Source organism: Strix uralensis, chromosome 2 (assembly GCF_047716275.1).
Source record: "Strix uralensis isolate ZFMK-TIS-50842 chromosome 2, bStrUra1, whole genome shotgun sequence".
NCBI classification, from domain to species: domain Eukaryota; kingdom Metazoa; phylum Chordata; class Aves; order Strigiformes; family Strigidae; genus Strix; species Strix uralensis.
The window spans coordinates 70,531,199-70,545,276 of NC_133973.1; the positions used below are offsets into that span (position 1 = coordinate 70,531,199).

Consider the following 14,078-nt stretch of genomic DNA (forward strand, 5'->3'; position numbering starts at 1 on the left):
CCACTGCTGAGGAATGTAATTTTCAATATGTGCACTTGAAATGCAGCCAAGTAGAACCCAAATGTCATGACCCGACTGGATGAGGACCAACCCCCCACTTTGCAAACAGCCTCCATAATATCGCAGTGGGGGGCCAGGTCCAATTTCTTTCAGGGTCCATGGGGTACCAGCTGCTGGGGCACAGCCAGGCCTTCCCCAACCTTTCGAGGCTGACACTCCCTAAAGGATAAGCCTCTTTGCAGCCTTTCTCCATTTTCTACGTGTGGGCTTAATTTAAAGAATTTTATTCCACTTCTGCTCATAAAAATTAATCCCCTCCCAGTATGCAGGCTGCATTCTGTGCATGAAACTATTTCGCTGCACAGTGAAGTAACCTTCCAGCTTTTTGTGGTGTCAGAAAGCTGACACCTCTTGCTTTTTTCCTTCCTAGACCCATCTATTGTTATTGACTTCACACTCCAGCTTTTGTGCTGAGTTCAGTATTTTATTTAGTAACTGATCCACACCAATTAAAGCACTGACTAAATCCCCAGCTGTCCAAGGGCCTGATTCTTCAAACTCAAGCGTAGGTCCAACATACCAGCCTTCTTCCTCCAGATTAAAGGGGGTTGTATTCAAGGGACATTGCCAGGGTTTTTGCAGTGGTGCTATCCTTCACAAAGTAGACTTAAGAGCATAGTCCTGATGTGGGATTTGAATGCTATCAAAAAGCAAATAATGCAACTCCTGTGGTGTTTTTTTAATTCTAGAGAGATATCTACTGACTTCTAACCTGTACCAATAGCAAAAACTATCAGTGGCACATTTGTGCTCCTCAGCCTTGATATTTTGTTTTAATGGTTTGAGTCTGTTTTTATAACCCAGAGACAGAACTATGTTTTCCTGCTAACTGTGTTCTCATCATATTTATCTTTGCCTTCGCTTTACCTAGCAGGAGAGGAAAACACCTTTGATGTTGCCCTCGTATTAGGACACAATATTACTAAATGAGTGAGGAGTGGCACAGAGGAACTCCAACTAGTGTTGCTTACTTCCCTAAGTGCTTGCACTGGCCACAAAACACAGAAGAGAGATCCAACGGTGACGTGTGGGACTATGTGAAGCCCTGCACGCTCCTGCTACACCATGCCTCATGAAGCTTGTAAAGCACTTTGCATGCTTTTTAACAGGCCACTAATGACAACTCTCTTGAGAAATTCTAAATTACAGTATATTTTTTTCCATTTTATGCACAGCAGCATGCCATTAAAGCAAAATAAGGAGGTAGCGGCAATGTTGATGACTTGAAAGGAACATTCCTGTTTTCTCTTGCACAGCACCAAAAGCACACGCTTTTGCGGAGATGATAAGATGCTGGTAGACCCTTTGGTGCTGAAGAAGAAGCTCAATAGGATGGCAACAGAGCAAGGGGCCTTTGCTGTTCTCAGCAGCCTACTGCTGTACGTCACCGAGCTCGCAGTCGGCGATCCACAGCTCAGCAGCAAGAGGACAAAATGGGCAGAAGGTAAAGAAAACAAGGTGAGTTATAACCAGCCACGTCCAGATCCAAACAGGGGCCTGCATCCGACCAGATTTCAGCTCTTGCGGTCCAGATTTCTAAACAACAATCGTGAGCCATATACCAAGAAAAGGCGAGAAGTTGGCAAACTGGTCATTAAAGAGAAGCTGTGGGTGAGCAGGGCTGGTAACAAGCTGGACAGAAGCAGAGACAGGAAAGGAGATGGAAAAGCAGCAGAGGAGGGTGCAGAGACAGCAGCCTGTGAAAGAGCAAGGTGGACCTGCGCGAATGGGAAAAACACAGTGAAGAGCATCCTGAAGAAATTTTTAGCTGCTGAAGAAAAAGAAGCCAAGGAGAAGTCTTCCAGCTGGAAAAAGAAGGGGCCAAACAGTGGTTTGCCGAAAATAGTCAACAGGAGTTCAGTCCTGTCCAAACTGAAGGAGCAGTTTGAACAAAGCACTCTCTGCTCAGCTGCAGAGGTGAAAGCATCGCTCTTGCGCAAAGGTGACAAAAAGTCTAAAAACTTTCCAAGCAGAAAAACTATTCGTAAGTCAGAGGTCAGAGCGCTGCGCATGGCAGCAATGACAGCCACAGGTATAAACAGTCCAGAGTCCCAATATTTAGTGTGCTCCACAGTCCCGGTGCCCAGACTCAGCATCGCTACTGAAATTAACCATCCTTGGACCTGGTCAAAAAATAACGCTGTGAAGCAGCCTTTCAGTCATGACACACCACTGAAGGAAAAGGGGAGGTTGGACAGAGAGCCTGGTGAGAACAAAACACTAGTAAATGCAGCACAGAACAGGGAGGACAAAGAAGAGTTACTGGTGGCACCTGAGGCCATGTCTGAGGCAAAGGACCACGTTGAGGCTAAAATAGATTTCACAAAGCAAGGACCGAGCTTTAATCCTAATCTAAATAGCTCTTCTATTATCCATAAAAACAAAGCTCTTGCAGACTGCATTCCTCCCTTGTTTGAATGTAGTCTAGACTGCAACAGGAATAACATGCCAACTGGACCTGATACATCTTCACTATTGGGGACTACCAATGCTGTGCGACATGTTAAGGAAGACAGCCCACCTTCTAACTCACCTTACCGTAGCACAGCTGAAGGATCCCATGAACAAAGTCCTCAGGATACTAAAACAAGTGAGATTCCTGAAATAACTATGTACGTATACAGCTCAGAGGAAGCTGACACAGGGCTCACAGAGTCAGAAAAGGATTCTTTCTTTGAAGGCCAAAAATGTTTTCCAGAGCATAAAGCACTGGAAAACATTCTGCCATTTTACTCTTCAGGAGTTCAAGCATCTTGTGAAGTTGACCTTCCAATGGAGGATCAACAGCTAACTCTCCTAACACCAGCTTCTGGCAAAAGGCCACCGGTAGTCCAAAAAGAGGCACCAGGTTTAAGAGGCAGGTGTTCTAAGGAAGCCAAAGAAGGAGCGAAATATCACAGTGAAAACAAAATATCCCCTACTTCTATCAAAAATAATAGTGAAGTCCCAACTGAAAAGGAAGAGGAGAATAAAACACCCAACAGCCAAATGCAAAATGAATCCAAAACCAACCAGACACAGCCTCCTCAAATGCTCAGCCCACAAAATAACTTTGGTAATTCCAGTGTGGACATATCAAATCCAGATGCAAATCAGACCAAACCCACAGTGTCCCCAAATGAGAGCCAGAAGCAGAAGCCTGGTGCTGCAGAAGAAGAACATGTCCCTTATCATTTGGAAAAGACACAAAGCCCTTTGCCAGGTGACCTTGTGAAGCACAGTTCCTATATTGCAGAAGAAGATTTTGGGAAGAACAAATTATCTTCATCAAATGAAATGATGAATCATGCAAACAATCAAGCCCTGCACAGGAGTACCTTGACTGACCTGGAGACCTGTCACAAGCCATCCAAATCTTTCACTGAGCGTGAAGAGGCCACTGCAGATGAGAGTCCCTGGCCTGACTCTGAGGCATGGCAGTCACCCTCGTCAACCTCTTTACCAACACTAGTGAGTGGGATTGCAGGACAAAGAATCCACTGTATTCTTGGAAATCCCCCAGCCCTTCCACCTACAGATCTGGTGAGACAGGGAGCTGGTGGTGTGGGAGATGAGCATGCCAGCCATGGCTGTGAGAAACATCCATCACCCTCTTCAGATGAGTTGACAAACCATGAGAATGATATTATGGTGAAGAAGAAAACTGCATGTGATTTTAAGAACCAAGTGCTATCCCCAAATCATGTAACAGAAGATGAAAACTCTACAGCTGAAGAGAAAAATACATGTCAGAGATTTGAGAACTGTCTTTCACTTTCAACCAAGAAGCCAGGAAAAGATGAAAATAAAACCACACTATCAAGAAAGCCCCTATTACCCTTGGAGGAGAAACAAACACTAACTTCAGATGATACCACGAAGCAAGGAAGTGATATGCTGGAAGAGAACCTGTTTCCTTCACCAACTGAATTGTTCTCAGACCAAAAGAATCACGCAAAAGGTAGAAATAAGGTCTCCAAACATAAAAAGGATAAGTTCTTGTCATCAGATGATGACATGAAGCATGAGAATGATAGGATGGAGACAGAAGAGAGAGAAGAGATAAATGTCTTGCATAAATCTGAGGAGGAAAAAGTATTCGCACCAACTGATACGGTGGATCATGTTAATAACACTTCATATGAGAATAATGCTCATAGACCTCAAACATCCCAGTTACCTTCATCAGAGCATGATACCAACATTCAAGGAGTGAAAAATACTGGGCAGAGTTTGAAGCTTCTAACACCTTCAAGAGATTTTGTGAAACATGAACATGATATGACAGTAGATGAAAATATCTGCTACAATAATGGGAAACACCACCTGTCCTCATCAAACGTACCAACGAAACATGCAAATGACAGTGCAGAGAAGAAAAACATCAAGTCAAACTTCAAGAATTATTCAATGCCACCAAGAAATACATCAAGGCAGGACAATAAGACTACTGATGAGGAGAATACCCCTCATAATTTGAAAAATGAACCAGTGCAGCATAAAAAGATCTATGAAAGAGAGAGGAATACTTTGTGTGATCCTAAAAATCAAATACCATTATCAGATCCCTTGGTGAAGCAAGACAAGAAATCATCCCCACTAGAGACACAGAAGCAAATGTCACCAGGTGACTTTGTAAAGCCTGAAACTAAGTCAGATGAAAAACAGAGTAAACATACCTCTGAGAAGAGCCAGTCACCTTCTTCAAACAAACTGCTGAAGTCTCATGAAAGAAGCTCCTCAGGAGAGAGAAAGCAAAAGACACCAGCAGCAGAGGACACTAGGTCACCTGAAACTAAGGATGTAAAAAAGGATAATGAGCACCAGTGTTCTGGGAAATACCAGATACCTCCTTCAATAAAATCAGAAAAGCATGAGGGCAACACTCCAGGAGGAGACAAATGGCAAACAAGATGTGAAGATTTTACAATGCCCAATATGAATGCTGCAAAAGAGAAGAACAAATTTCCAAGTTCCAGGAAGTACCGATCAGTATCATCAGAAACATTGGTTAAGCCTCAAGAAGAAAATACTCCAGAACAAAAGCAACAAACATCAGTTTCTGCAGGTTTTAAGAAGCCTGGTACTGATGATGTAAAAGATGGAGATCCAAATTCTGAGAAGTCACCCTCTTTAAAGAAAGTGGTGAAGTCCCAAGAAAAAAATACCTCAGGAGATAGAAAGCAAAAGACAAGAGCAATGGAGGACGTCAGGTCACCTGAAACTAAGGATGTAAAAAAGGATGATAAACACCAGTGTTCTGGGAAATACCAGCCTTCAAGAAAATCAGAAAAGTATGAAGAAAACACTCCAGGAGGAGACAAGCAGCAAACAAGATGTGAAGATTTTACGATGCCTGATACGAATGCTACAAAAGAGAAGAACAAATTTCCAAGTTCCAGGAAGTACCGATCAGCATCATCAGAAACATTGGTTAAGCCTCAAGAAGAAAATACTCCAGAACAAAAGCAACAAACATCAGTTTCTGCAGGTTTTAAGAAGCCTGGTACTAATGATGTAAAAGTAAAAGTTGGAGATCCAAATCCTGAGAAGTCACCCTCTTTAAAGAAAGTGGTGAAGTCCCAAGAAAAAAATACCTCAGGAGATAGAAAGCAAAAGACAAGAGCAGCGGAGGACATCAGGTCACCTGAAACTAAGGATGTAAAAAAGGATGATAAACACCAGTGTTCTGGGAACCATCAGTTACCTCCTTCAAGTAAATCAACAAAGCCTGAGAAAAATACTCCAGGAGGAGAAAAACAACAAACTGTATCTGAAAGTTTTACAAAGCCTGGTGCAAGTGCTGTAAAAGATAAAAGGAAAGATCTAGGTTCTGGGGTGTGCCAGTCCCCATCTTCAAATTCAGTGGTGAAGCCTCAAGAAAAGAATGCCACAACCAAAAAGAAGCAATCGCCACTACCACCTGATGAAAAAACAACGTACAAAACTGCTAGCCCAGAAAAGAAGAGTGGACCTGGGAGAAGAGAGAAATACCAGCCATGCTCTTCAGCTCAGTCAGAGAAGCACAGCAATGATGGCTCGGGAAAGGAAGGCCCTGTGAGCAACTTCAAGAGCTATCAAGCTCCATTGCCAAGTGGTGGCATAAATTGTAAAAGCAATACTGTCCCAAAAGAGACCAGTTTGTTTAATACAGAGAAGTCCCCCAAATCATCCTCATTTCATGTTGCATCAAAAGATGAGGAAAATCCTGCTGGAAATAGGAAAAAGCAGCCGGGATTTAAGAAGTACCAAGTGCTCTCATCAAAGAATTTGGTGAGGCATGAGAAAGATGTTGCTGAAAGGGAGGAGAGCTGGCAGGCAGCTGGCAAAACAAGTGAGAAAAAAACAGAACTAGAGGACTGCTCTAAAGCAGCGTCATTCTCAAAATACACAGTGGAAAGCTACAGTGAAAGACCCTTAGATTCATCTTTCAAACCACTGATCATTAGAGTAACTGACACATTTAAACATCACAGCTAAAAAATACGTCTACAGCTTAGGCAAGAACTTACAAGTGATCATGCCACCGATTCTCTCAATCTTTCTTTTTTCCTTTACTCTCCAGGGCATTATATTATCATTTTTTAATCACAAGGACATTGATGTGCATCTATCTGAGCTGGGTTTTTTTCCTTTCTTAAACATTAGCCTGAAGACATGAATTAAATTAATCACTGCAAGTGAATTAGCTAATCACTGAATTAATCATCAGTTTATAAATTAAATATGAGAAGGGCTTTGAGATCAGCATGAATTCAGCCCTGCTCCAGACTCTCCTTGCTAACTAATGGGTTTTGTTTGTAACAAAGACGACTGTTCAGGGTGAACTCTATTTGTATTTACTTATTCTAATGAACCTCTGCTAGTACTTCTTCCAGGAATGGTGCTAGGCAGTGTCAGCTTTAATTATGTCAAAAAGCGCTTGTTCTAAGATCTGCCTTTTCACAGATTAACAGGAACTGTTGATCTATTGCTGCACTGAGTGACGCTGTTGGCAGAAGTAGTGAGGGAAGGAGAGGAATGCTTCATTTATCTGCAGAAAAATCCTCAAAGGACATTGATGCTACAAGAGGATTTACAGCAAATGCAAATGTTCAGCCTCATTAATATTAACATTGGAAAAATAGTGATTTAACCTTCTCTGAAGCTATTTGCACTTTGACCATATACTGTATGCATTATTGTTGTGAAGATACACCATTTCAAGGGGTTCTTAATTACTGCAGATGAACATGCAACAAGTGTAAGAGCTCAGAAAAGCTTGACACTGAAAGGCCCTGAGGACCTCTCCTGAGGACAATGTAAGTCAGAGAGACTCAACACCTTGCCAGGGCAATTCAGCTCTTCCTTGGACATCTGTCCCACTCCAATTCCCAGGGCACACAGACAGGAGGCAGGTGCCACAGCTCACATTAAAAGTCTTAGGAAGTGGGGTTTTTTACAACACAATGTGAAATGGAGCAGTAAGAAGCAGCCAGTGTCACTGAATCCTACTAATGGGATATGATTTTTTGTGTTTATAGTAATAGTGTCTTCTGCGCAAAGTTTGTGTGTGATGAAAGTTGAGTTGGAGAAGTGAGGGCAGGGTTGCTGCCTTGGGTGTCATAGCAAAGCTGTGACAGACAGAGAAATCTTACAGCATTACTCTCCCATATGCCAGTTTAATTTAGCATTGTAACCATGCATTCAGGTTAAAACTTATTGTGGAGGAACCCTAAAGGCATATCCTAAGGACCCACCTTAAGAAAGTTGCAGATCTATCCAGAAAGAGAGAGGTTTTACACAAGTGAGGTCCTTCTCCCCCATGGCAGTGACTTCCCTTCAGTTTTTAAGACGCTCTCCACAACCGCACTCTGCAGCCAAGGGCTGGCCGTTCCTCCAGCCCAGGTTGGCCGAGCGCCCTGACCTACTGCCAGCAAGGGAACAAGGACAAGAGCAGGCTGGCAGCAAGCTGAGATCCAACCTGTTTGCCAGCACAATGCACATGAGTCACATACATGACAACTGGGCTGGCCCAGCCAGGGACACTGCGGGAGAAAGAGGGGACGTGAACATTGTGTCCCCTGGCTGCTGAAGAGGCTTAGACTTTGATTTCTTTTCCTTTGCAACATGCCAAGAATTAGGCTTTCTGGCATCTGGAGGCTCACAAAACGAAAAGCACATATGTATTATCACACCAGTCCTCAAAATAGAAGCTAAATGGAATTTATTGGAGGTACCTCCTTCTGAGCAGAGGTGTGTTTCACCCACAAAGCTTTTATGAGCTGGCAACCATAAAGGTCACTTTGTACTAAACCTAAATCATAATTTGCTTTTTATTGTCCATGATTTCATTTCCCATTTGAGAAAAGTCTTCACAACATAAAGCTTTTGCACCAGACTTGAATGGTATATTCTTTATTAGCTGGCTTCTCCTGCCAGCACAGGAGAAGCTGTTTTAATTATTCTTTTTCTAATATTTTAAAATAAATTTTTTTTTTGCCCCTTATTCACACCTGGAAAGATCACTACCCTGTCACAAATTAAAGGACTTCTGTCTGTCAGATATTAAGCAGATACCCACAAGGAGAGCTAGTCAGTGCATACCAGGAGACCTTCAACTCTTCCAGTTTACACCTGCAATGTCTGTTCTTCTCAACAGAGATACAGCACTAGAAGACTCAAATGCAGCACCCTGTATTCAGGACAAGTCAGGCAGAGTCATCTTGTGGGGATTAACTTTTAGGTTGCTGCATGTCTTAATCTCTGCTGCTAAAACATAAATCATTCATCCAAGTCAATTGACCATTCCTCCCTGAAGTGCAATTAAAACATGACAGAGATTTGCACTAAATGCATCCTTAAGGGTAATGCTTCACTTAAGCAAATCACTGAGTTTTGAATTTCAGGAGCTAACACAATTTATCCTCCAGGAAAGGAGAGAGTGAAGCCATACAAATTCCCGTGGCGATGGCTAGAAGAGCAGTAGCAGATTGGTGTGTCTTGCAGTCAACAGCCCAAAACAAGCCACTCCAGACCATGCTGGAAGGAAATTTAGCACTGGTGATAAGCAAAGAAATGTCAGAAATGGGTAATTCAGAAAGAACAGGAGTCTGAGGAGGACTATGCAGATCTATGTCAACTGTGCCAGAACATGTGCAAACGGCAAGGCTTAAACCCTGGTGAGACCCTTGCGTGAGGGAGATACACAATAGAAAATAAAGTTTTATTCCCAGTGCCCAGGAGTCCTTCCCAGTCTTCCTTGCCTTGGGAGGTGAGGTCCTGTGCCTCTGCTCCCCTTTATGCTCATCTTCCACCTTGTCACAGGAGAGGCAGTGAAGGGAACGCCCTCCCGGGCTGCTATTTCACTTTGACCAGGCAACAGGTATTTTCGATGCATTTGTTGGCACATGTCTTGGCTGTTGTATTTTTGCATGGTGTGTATAATTCTGTACAGTTCTGTTCCTTCCACCACACTACAACCCTTTGCTTTACTAAACCACATCTTTTAAGGCAAACATCTCTCAAGGTCATTGAAGGCATTAGGTCCTTAGCCCTCACTAATGTAGCAGGATTTTTTTTTTGCCAGTTTTAGTAATGCTTCTTTAAAGCCCTGGCTTAGCTACAGATACAGACAGCCAATCAAAACTAGGCCAGGCACATGGTAAAGAAAGAAAAAACAAAGCCCAGGTAGAGAACGTTTTTCAAGGTTACCCCTCTGCGGTGACATAGTTTGAAATTTGGACTCTTACGGAACTAGCCTCTCAGAGAGAGAGAACTTTTTAAGGGGACTGGGCAAAATGAATGACAGTGTCATTTCCCCAGACATAGGCCACTTCTCCAAAGTGTAGCTTTCCAGGAGTGTTTGAAAGTCTGAATAAAGGAGTTTTTTTAAGGGAGTCCTGACTCCAAGCTGCACCCGGGGCTCCTGAAGGGTCCCAGCTGAAGAAGCAGGTCTGAGGGGGGTTTGGTGATAAGTGGTGGAGTAGAGGTTGGGGCAAGCAGAGAAGCCAGGAAGGCTTCCAGCAGCAGCCATCAGCAAAGTCTTTCAGATTTTTTATGTCCTCTCTAATTAGGCCATAGCAAAAACCTCCCGTAGCACTTCAGCAGGACACCTCTCAAACAGGCTTAGGAATATGGGATACAAAAGGATTGGTTTGGGGTGATTTGGGTAGCCAAGCACAGACCCGAAAAAAACTGCATAGCAGTGTGGTAGTACAGTCTCCTTCCCACTGTCAAACACACACTCATCATCTCCAGCAGCCCCATTCATCCTCCTGCATTTTTGACTGAAGGACAAACCTCTGCCTTTGGTCCCAAACTAGGCACTAGGTCAACTAGGCCTCACTCTCCCTCCATCTCTTACATCAGCACAGCCCTCAGCTGAGGCACTTGGGGCTGAGTGGGACAAACACAGGCCTCAGAGTCCCAGCTTTGTAAAGAGATCACCACTTTCTCCAAAAGTTTTGTGAAGCGAATGTGATGCCTGTATTTCTGGAGCTTCAGGCACCGAGAATGCTCAGAAGGCCCAGGGGAAGGGCTGAGAGCTCCCTCTCCCCCCTCAGTTCAGAAAGGGCTGCTAAGCTGTGCTGGGTGAGTGTTGTTTCTGTGAAACTGTAACAAAGAGCTCCCGCTTGCTGATTTTTTTTTTTTTTTTAAATTGAAAGTGGGCATATAAAGCATAGCTACTCTCAGCAAAAAGATCCCAAGACCTGTGAAGATTTAGCCAGTGGCAGAACTCAGGCCAGTGCTGACCTTGAGGCACAAACAGTCCACATTAAAATTGGGAAACATGTCACTACTTTTCTGCAGACCCCAAAACTGGGAAGAAACAGTTGTCCTGGTAGTGTTGTCTGATTCCAAATGGTTCAAATGAAACAAAAAATTAATGAATGCACACTTCTGGCTCTGAACTGTGAAATAACTTAGTAATTTATCAGCATCTTCTAGAGCTGTTTCTCAGACAATCTTTCACACGTCACACCTGACAAAAAAGATAGAGACCAATACCTTAAGTTGCATGATTTGTCTCAGGTTTTCCCCATTACAGTTTTTTTTGTATGTCAATGGAGCTGGTAATAGAAGAAAGCACTAAAGACAATAGAAAAGACCGCATATTAAAACGCCACTTTTCCTCCCATTTTAGCTTTTTCATTTCCACCTGCATCCAGCAGATCCCAGCACACAGGGATTATTCAGGATTTCGGTAAAGGATCTGTCCCATCCGGGAGATGCCACAGATGAAACCCCTTGGCTGCTGACAGTAGAAACGCTCCACCTAATGGCTAAATCTGTAAAGCAGGTTGCAAGCAAGCGGTGATGAATGCAGAGGAAAAGTGGGAATAATTATGGGAGCCATGGGGAAATTTAGGGAACCATTTCTTCTCTTATTCCTGTGATGGTAAGGACTGCACACCATCCAAAAGGAGCTTGTCTGTGTGGCCAGAGAAATCTTACAAGTAATAACTGGGGATTCTTAGAGCTTTTGGGGTGGGGAGTTGATCTGGAACACTAAAGGAAATTTCTGTTACCTGAGAAATAACCACAGGGGTATTATCAGATATTAGTGGAAGGAGTTTTAACTACTCTACTCACTATGTGGTTTCCAAAATGCATCATGTCCTCCAAGCTTTATTTCTCTTTTTCATTTCCATGAGCATCTCTTTTTACAGAATGGAACATTTCTCAGTCCTTGATGAGAACTTCCAACATAGGAAAAAAAATCTTGCTGGGTATCTGCTTTTCTGCCAACTAAAAGACTGTATACTGAATAGCTAAAGAAGCAGCAGGTCAGTATTTTACCTCTTACTACCTGAAGGACCTGAAACAGTTTTGAGAATGGCTAGACACCTCCTGTTACTGTACTTGGTTTGTTCTTAATACGCCTCCAGTTGCTTGTATTTCACTGAGCTGCAGGTGCAAGAACAACTTCATTAAATGGTAGGATTTTCACTGGGCAAGCAAATACTACAGCAGGCTTTCAGTGATGTGTGTCATGCAACAGCAGAAATGCACTGCCAGAGGGAAAATTTCCTGAGGTAATAACACCATAAAGAACTATAATGCACTGAACTGGTTATCCTCAAAAAGCCACCAAATATCTGTTAGGACCTATATTTTTGAAAATGGCTAGTGACTTTAAATATCCAATATGGGACACCTTATCAAAGGATCTGATTTTCTGAGGAAGTGCTCAGCGCTTGCTGTCTGAAAATCACTTTCCTTTCATAAGATGCCTCATGTTAGGCAACCAAAGCCCCTTTTAAAAAAATTGACTCAGATTTTGCAATACAGGAGAGTTTCACAGGCACCTACTTTCCCCTGCATATACAAAAAAATGGCTGTGAATTGTCATGCAGGGACCAGTCAGCTCTCCACAGCCTTGTGGGTGAATGCAACCAGTGGAGATTGCTTTTATCGCAAGGAATTGCAACCGCTTTCTGCAGACCACACACCTCTTTTGACCTGCACCATGGCAGTTGCTAAGTCAGTCACTCTGGCCCTTGGAGGGAGGTGAGAGAGTTTTTATGGTTGAGATGCAGCCTAAAAAGAAGGTGAATCCTTCCCATTGTGGTGCTCCCCAAGGCTTCTGGAAGGAATCAAAGGAAGAAAACTTGGACACTGCAGAGTCAGTCCCTCCTTACCAAGAAATGACTGTGTTTAGCCAAGTTATACCATCAGAGTGAAATACTTGTGTCACTTGAGATTTGTACCAATACAATGCACTACCCAAAGGCAGCTCTGGATTGCTAGCTCCGGTTACTGAGAACTTTCATTCTTCTGAAGAATGGGAACAGTGCGGACAGCAGTGATCCAAGCGCCCAGATAAGGTCGCACCAAATGTATCTCAGCTCCAACTGTCTCCCAGCTCCAGCATGCTTATCACAGAAGAACAGAAATCCCCAAAAGACATTTTCTTTATTAACTCATTTAAATTACACCCATCATGTAACAAGAAAGTCTGTACCATTGTCATACTATACAGATTTCTTAATAAAACTGTTTTCCTTCTTAGATGGGTTACTTATTTGTACCATTGAGTCTTACTTGTGTGTTGAGAAGACGAAAATAATAAAAGCATACAAAATAATGATCTTGTAATCATTCTGTCATTATCAAGGAAGGAGCATGAGAAACAAAGACAAACAGCGCCTGTAAGTATCTCATCAGTATGCAAACTGTTTTCCTTATGCCCAAGAGAGCTGACACATGCTGAGTTTCATGGGACAGCTGGGAATAGGTAGAAAATGTGAAGCATTAACTATGCAAATATTGTGGCTTTGAAAAGAGCATGACAAGCTGCATTTTATGTAGCTTGCTTCTTGCTGCCCTGGTCCTGCTGGCTCCTCAGGCCCAGCCAAAGAGCAGGCTGAGTGCCAGGGAGGTGACTCCAGCCACCAAAACAGGAGCAGTGACGGGCTAAGGACCAGGCTGGTGGGACCAACCTCCTCATCCCATGATGTCCGTAGAGTGGGGGTGGCCAGCCAGGTCTGCATGACCTGACACGACTGCCTATCTTGCTTTTCCTTGGTGATAGGAGTGATTAAATGCACACCTGAAATGAATCTGGTGCCACAGCAGGGCTGGATCAGGTTTGGCTATCTGTGATTCAAGGCTGGCAGGAGAAGCCAGTAACCTGGTGGCTGCATTAGTGCATTAGAGCTGCAGAAAGGCCTTGGACAGCTACTCCTTCATATATAACAGGAAGGAGTAGGAAACCAGCATTTACTGTTGAGATTGCTGGATGCTGTCCCCTCCAGACCACAAAACTCAAGCAAAACTGAACCTTTGAACGTGGAAATAGTTACCCACAGAGTGGTCCAGGGTGACCTGCAAGCGCTCCAGCCCTGCCTGCTGCTTGCCGGAGCAGCTGGCCAAATCTGGAGCTAGCCTGTGAGGAGCAAACCCTGGGGATACTCCTAGCCCTTGCCTGAGCTGGGCCTTTCTTCTGCTCCCACAAATGCTGGTGAAGGGAAGAGAGGAATCTTGATGAGGATTCACCTTGCCCCCTTTGAAAATGTTTTGGAGGAGCCGAGTTTAGTTCTGTTCTTTCTTGTCAC

At 43.5% G+C, this 14,078-nt stretch overlaps 1 protein-coding gene across 3 annotated transcripts in view; it reads left to right on the forward strand.

Moving 5' to 3' along the window:
• The window catches only part of ADPRHL1 (ADP-ribosylhydrolase like 1), a 39,611-nt gene extending 26,503 nt beyond the window's left edge, over positions 1–13,108 (forward strand). Inside the window, exons 8-9 of one of the 3 annotated variants that reach the window (XM_074859192.1) lie at positions 1,317–1,518; positions 6,988–13,108. In XM_074859192.1, coding sequence (XP_074715293.1) covers positions 1,317–1,518; positions 6,988–7,005 — 220 coding nt within the window. In that variant the 3' untranslated portion in view covers positions 7,006–13,108. Of the gene's footprint in view, positions 1–1,316 lie in introns of all 3 variants that reach the window. The other 2 variants (XM_074859191.1, XM_074859193.1) reach the window with 2 other exon arrangements.
• The last annotated feature ends 970 nt before the right edge of the window (positions 13,109–14,078 follow it).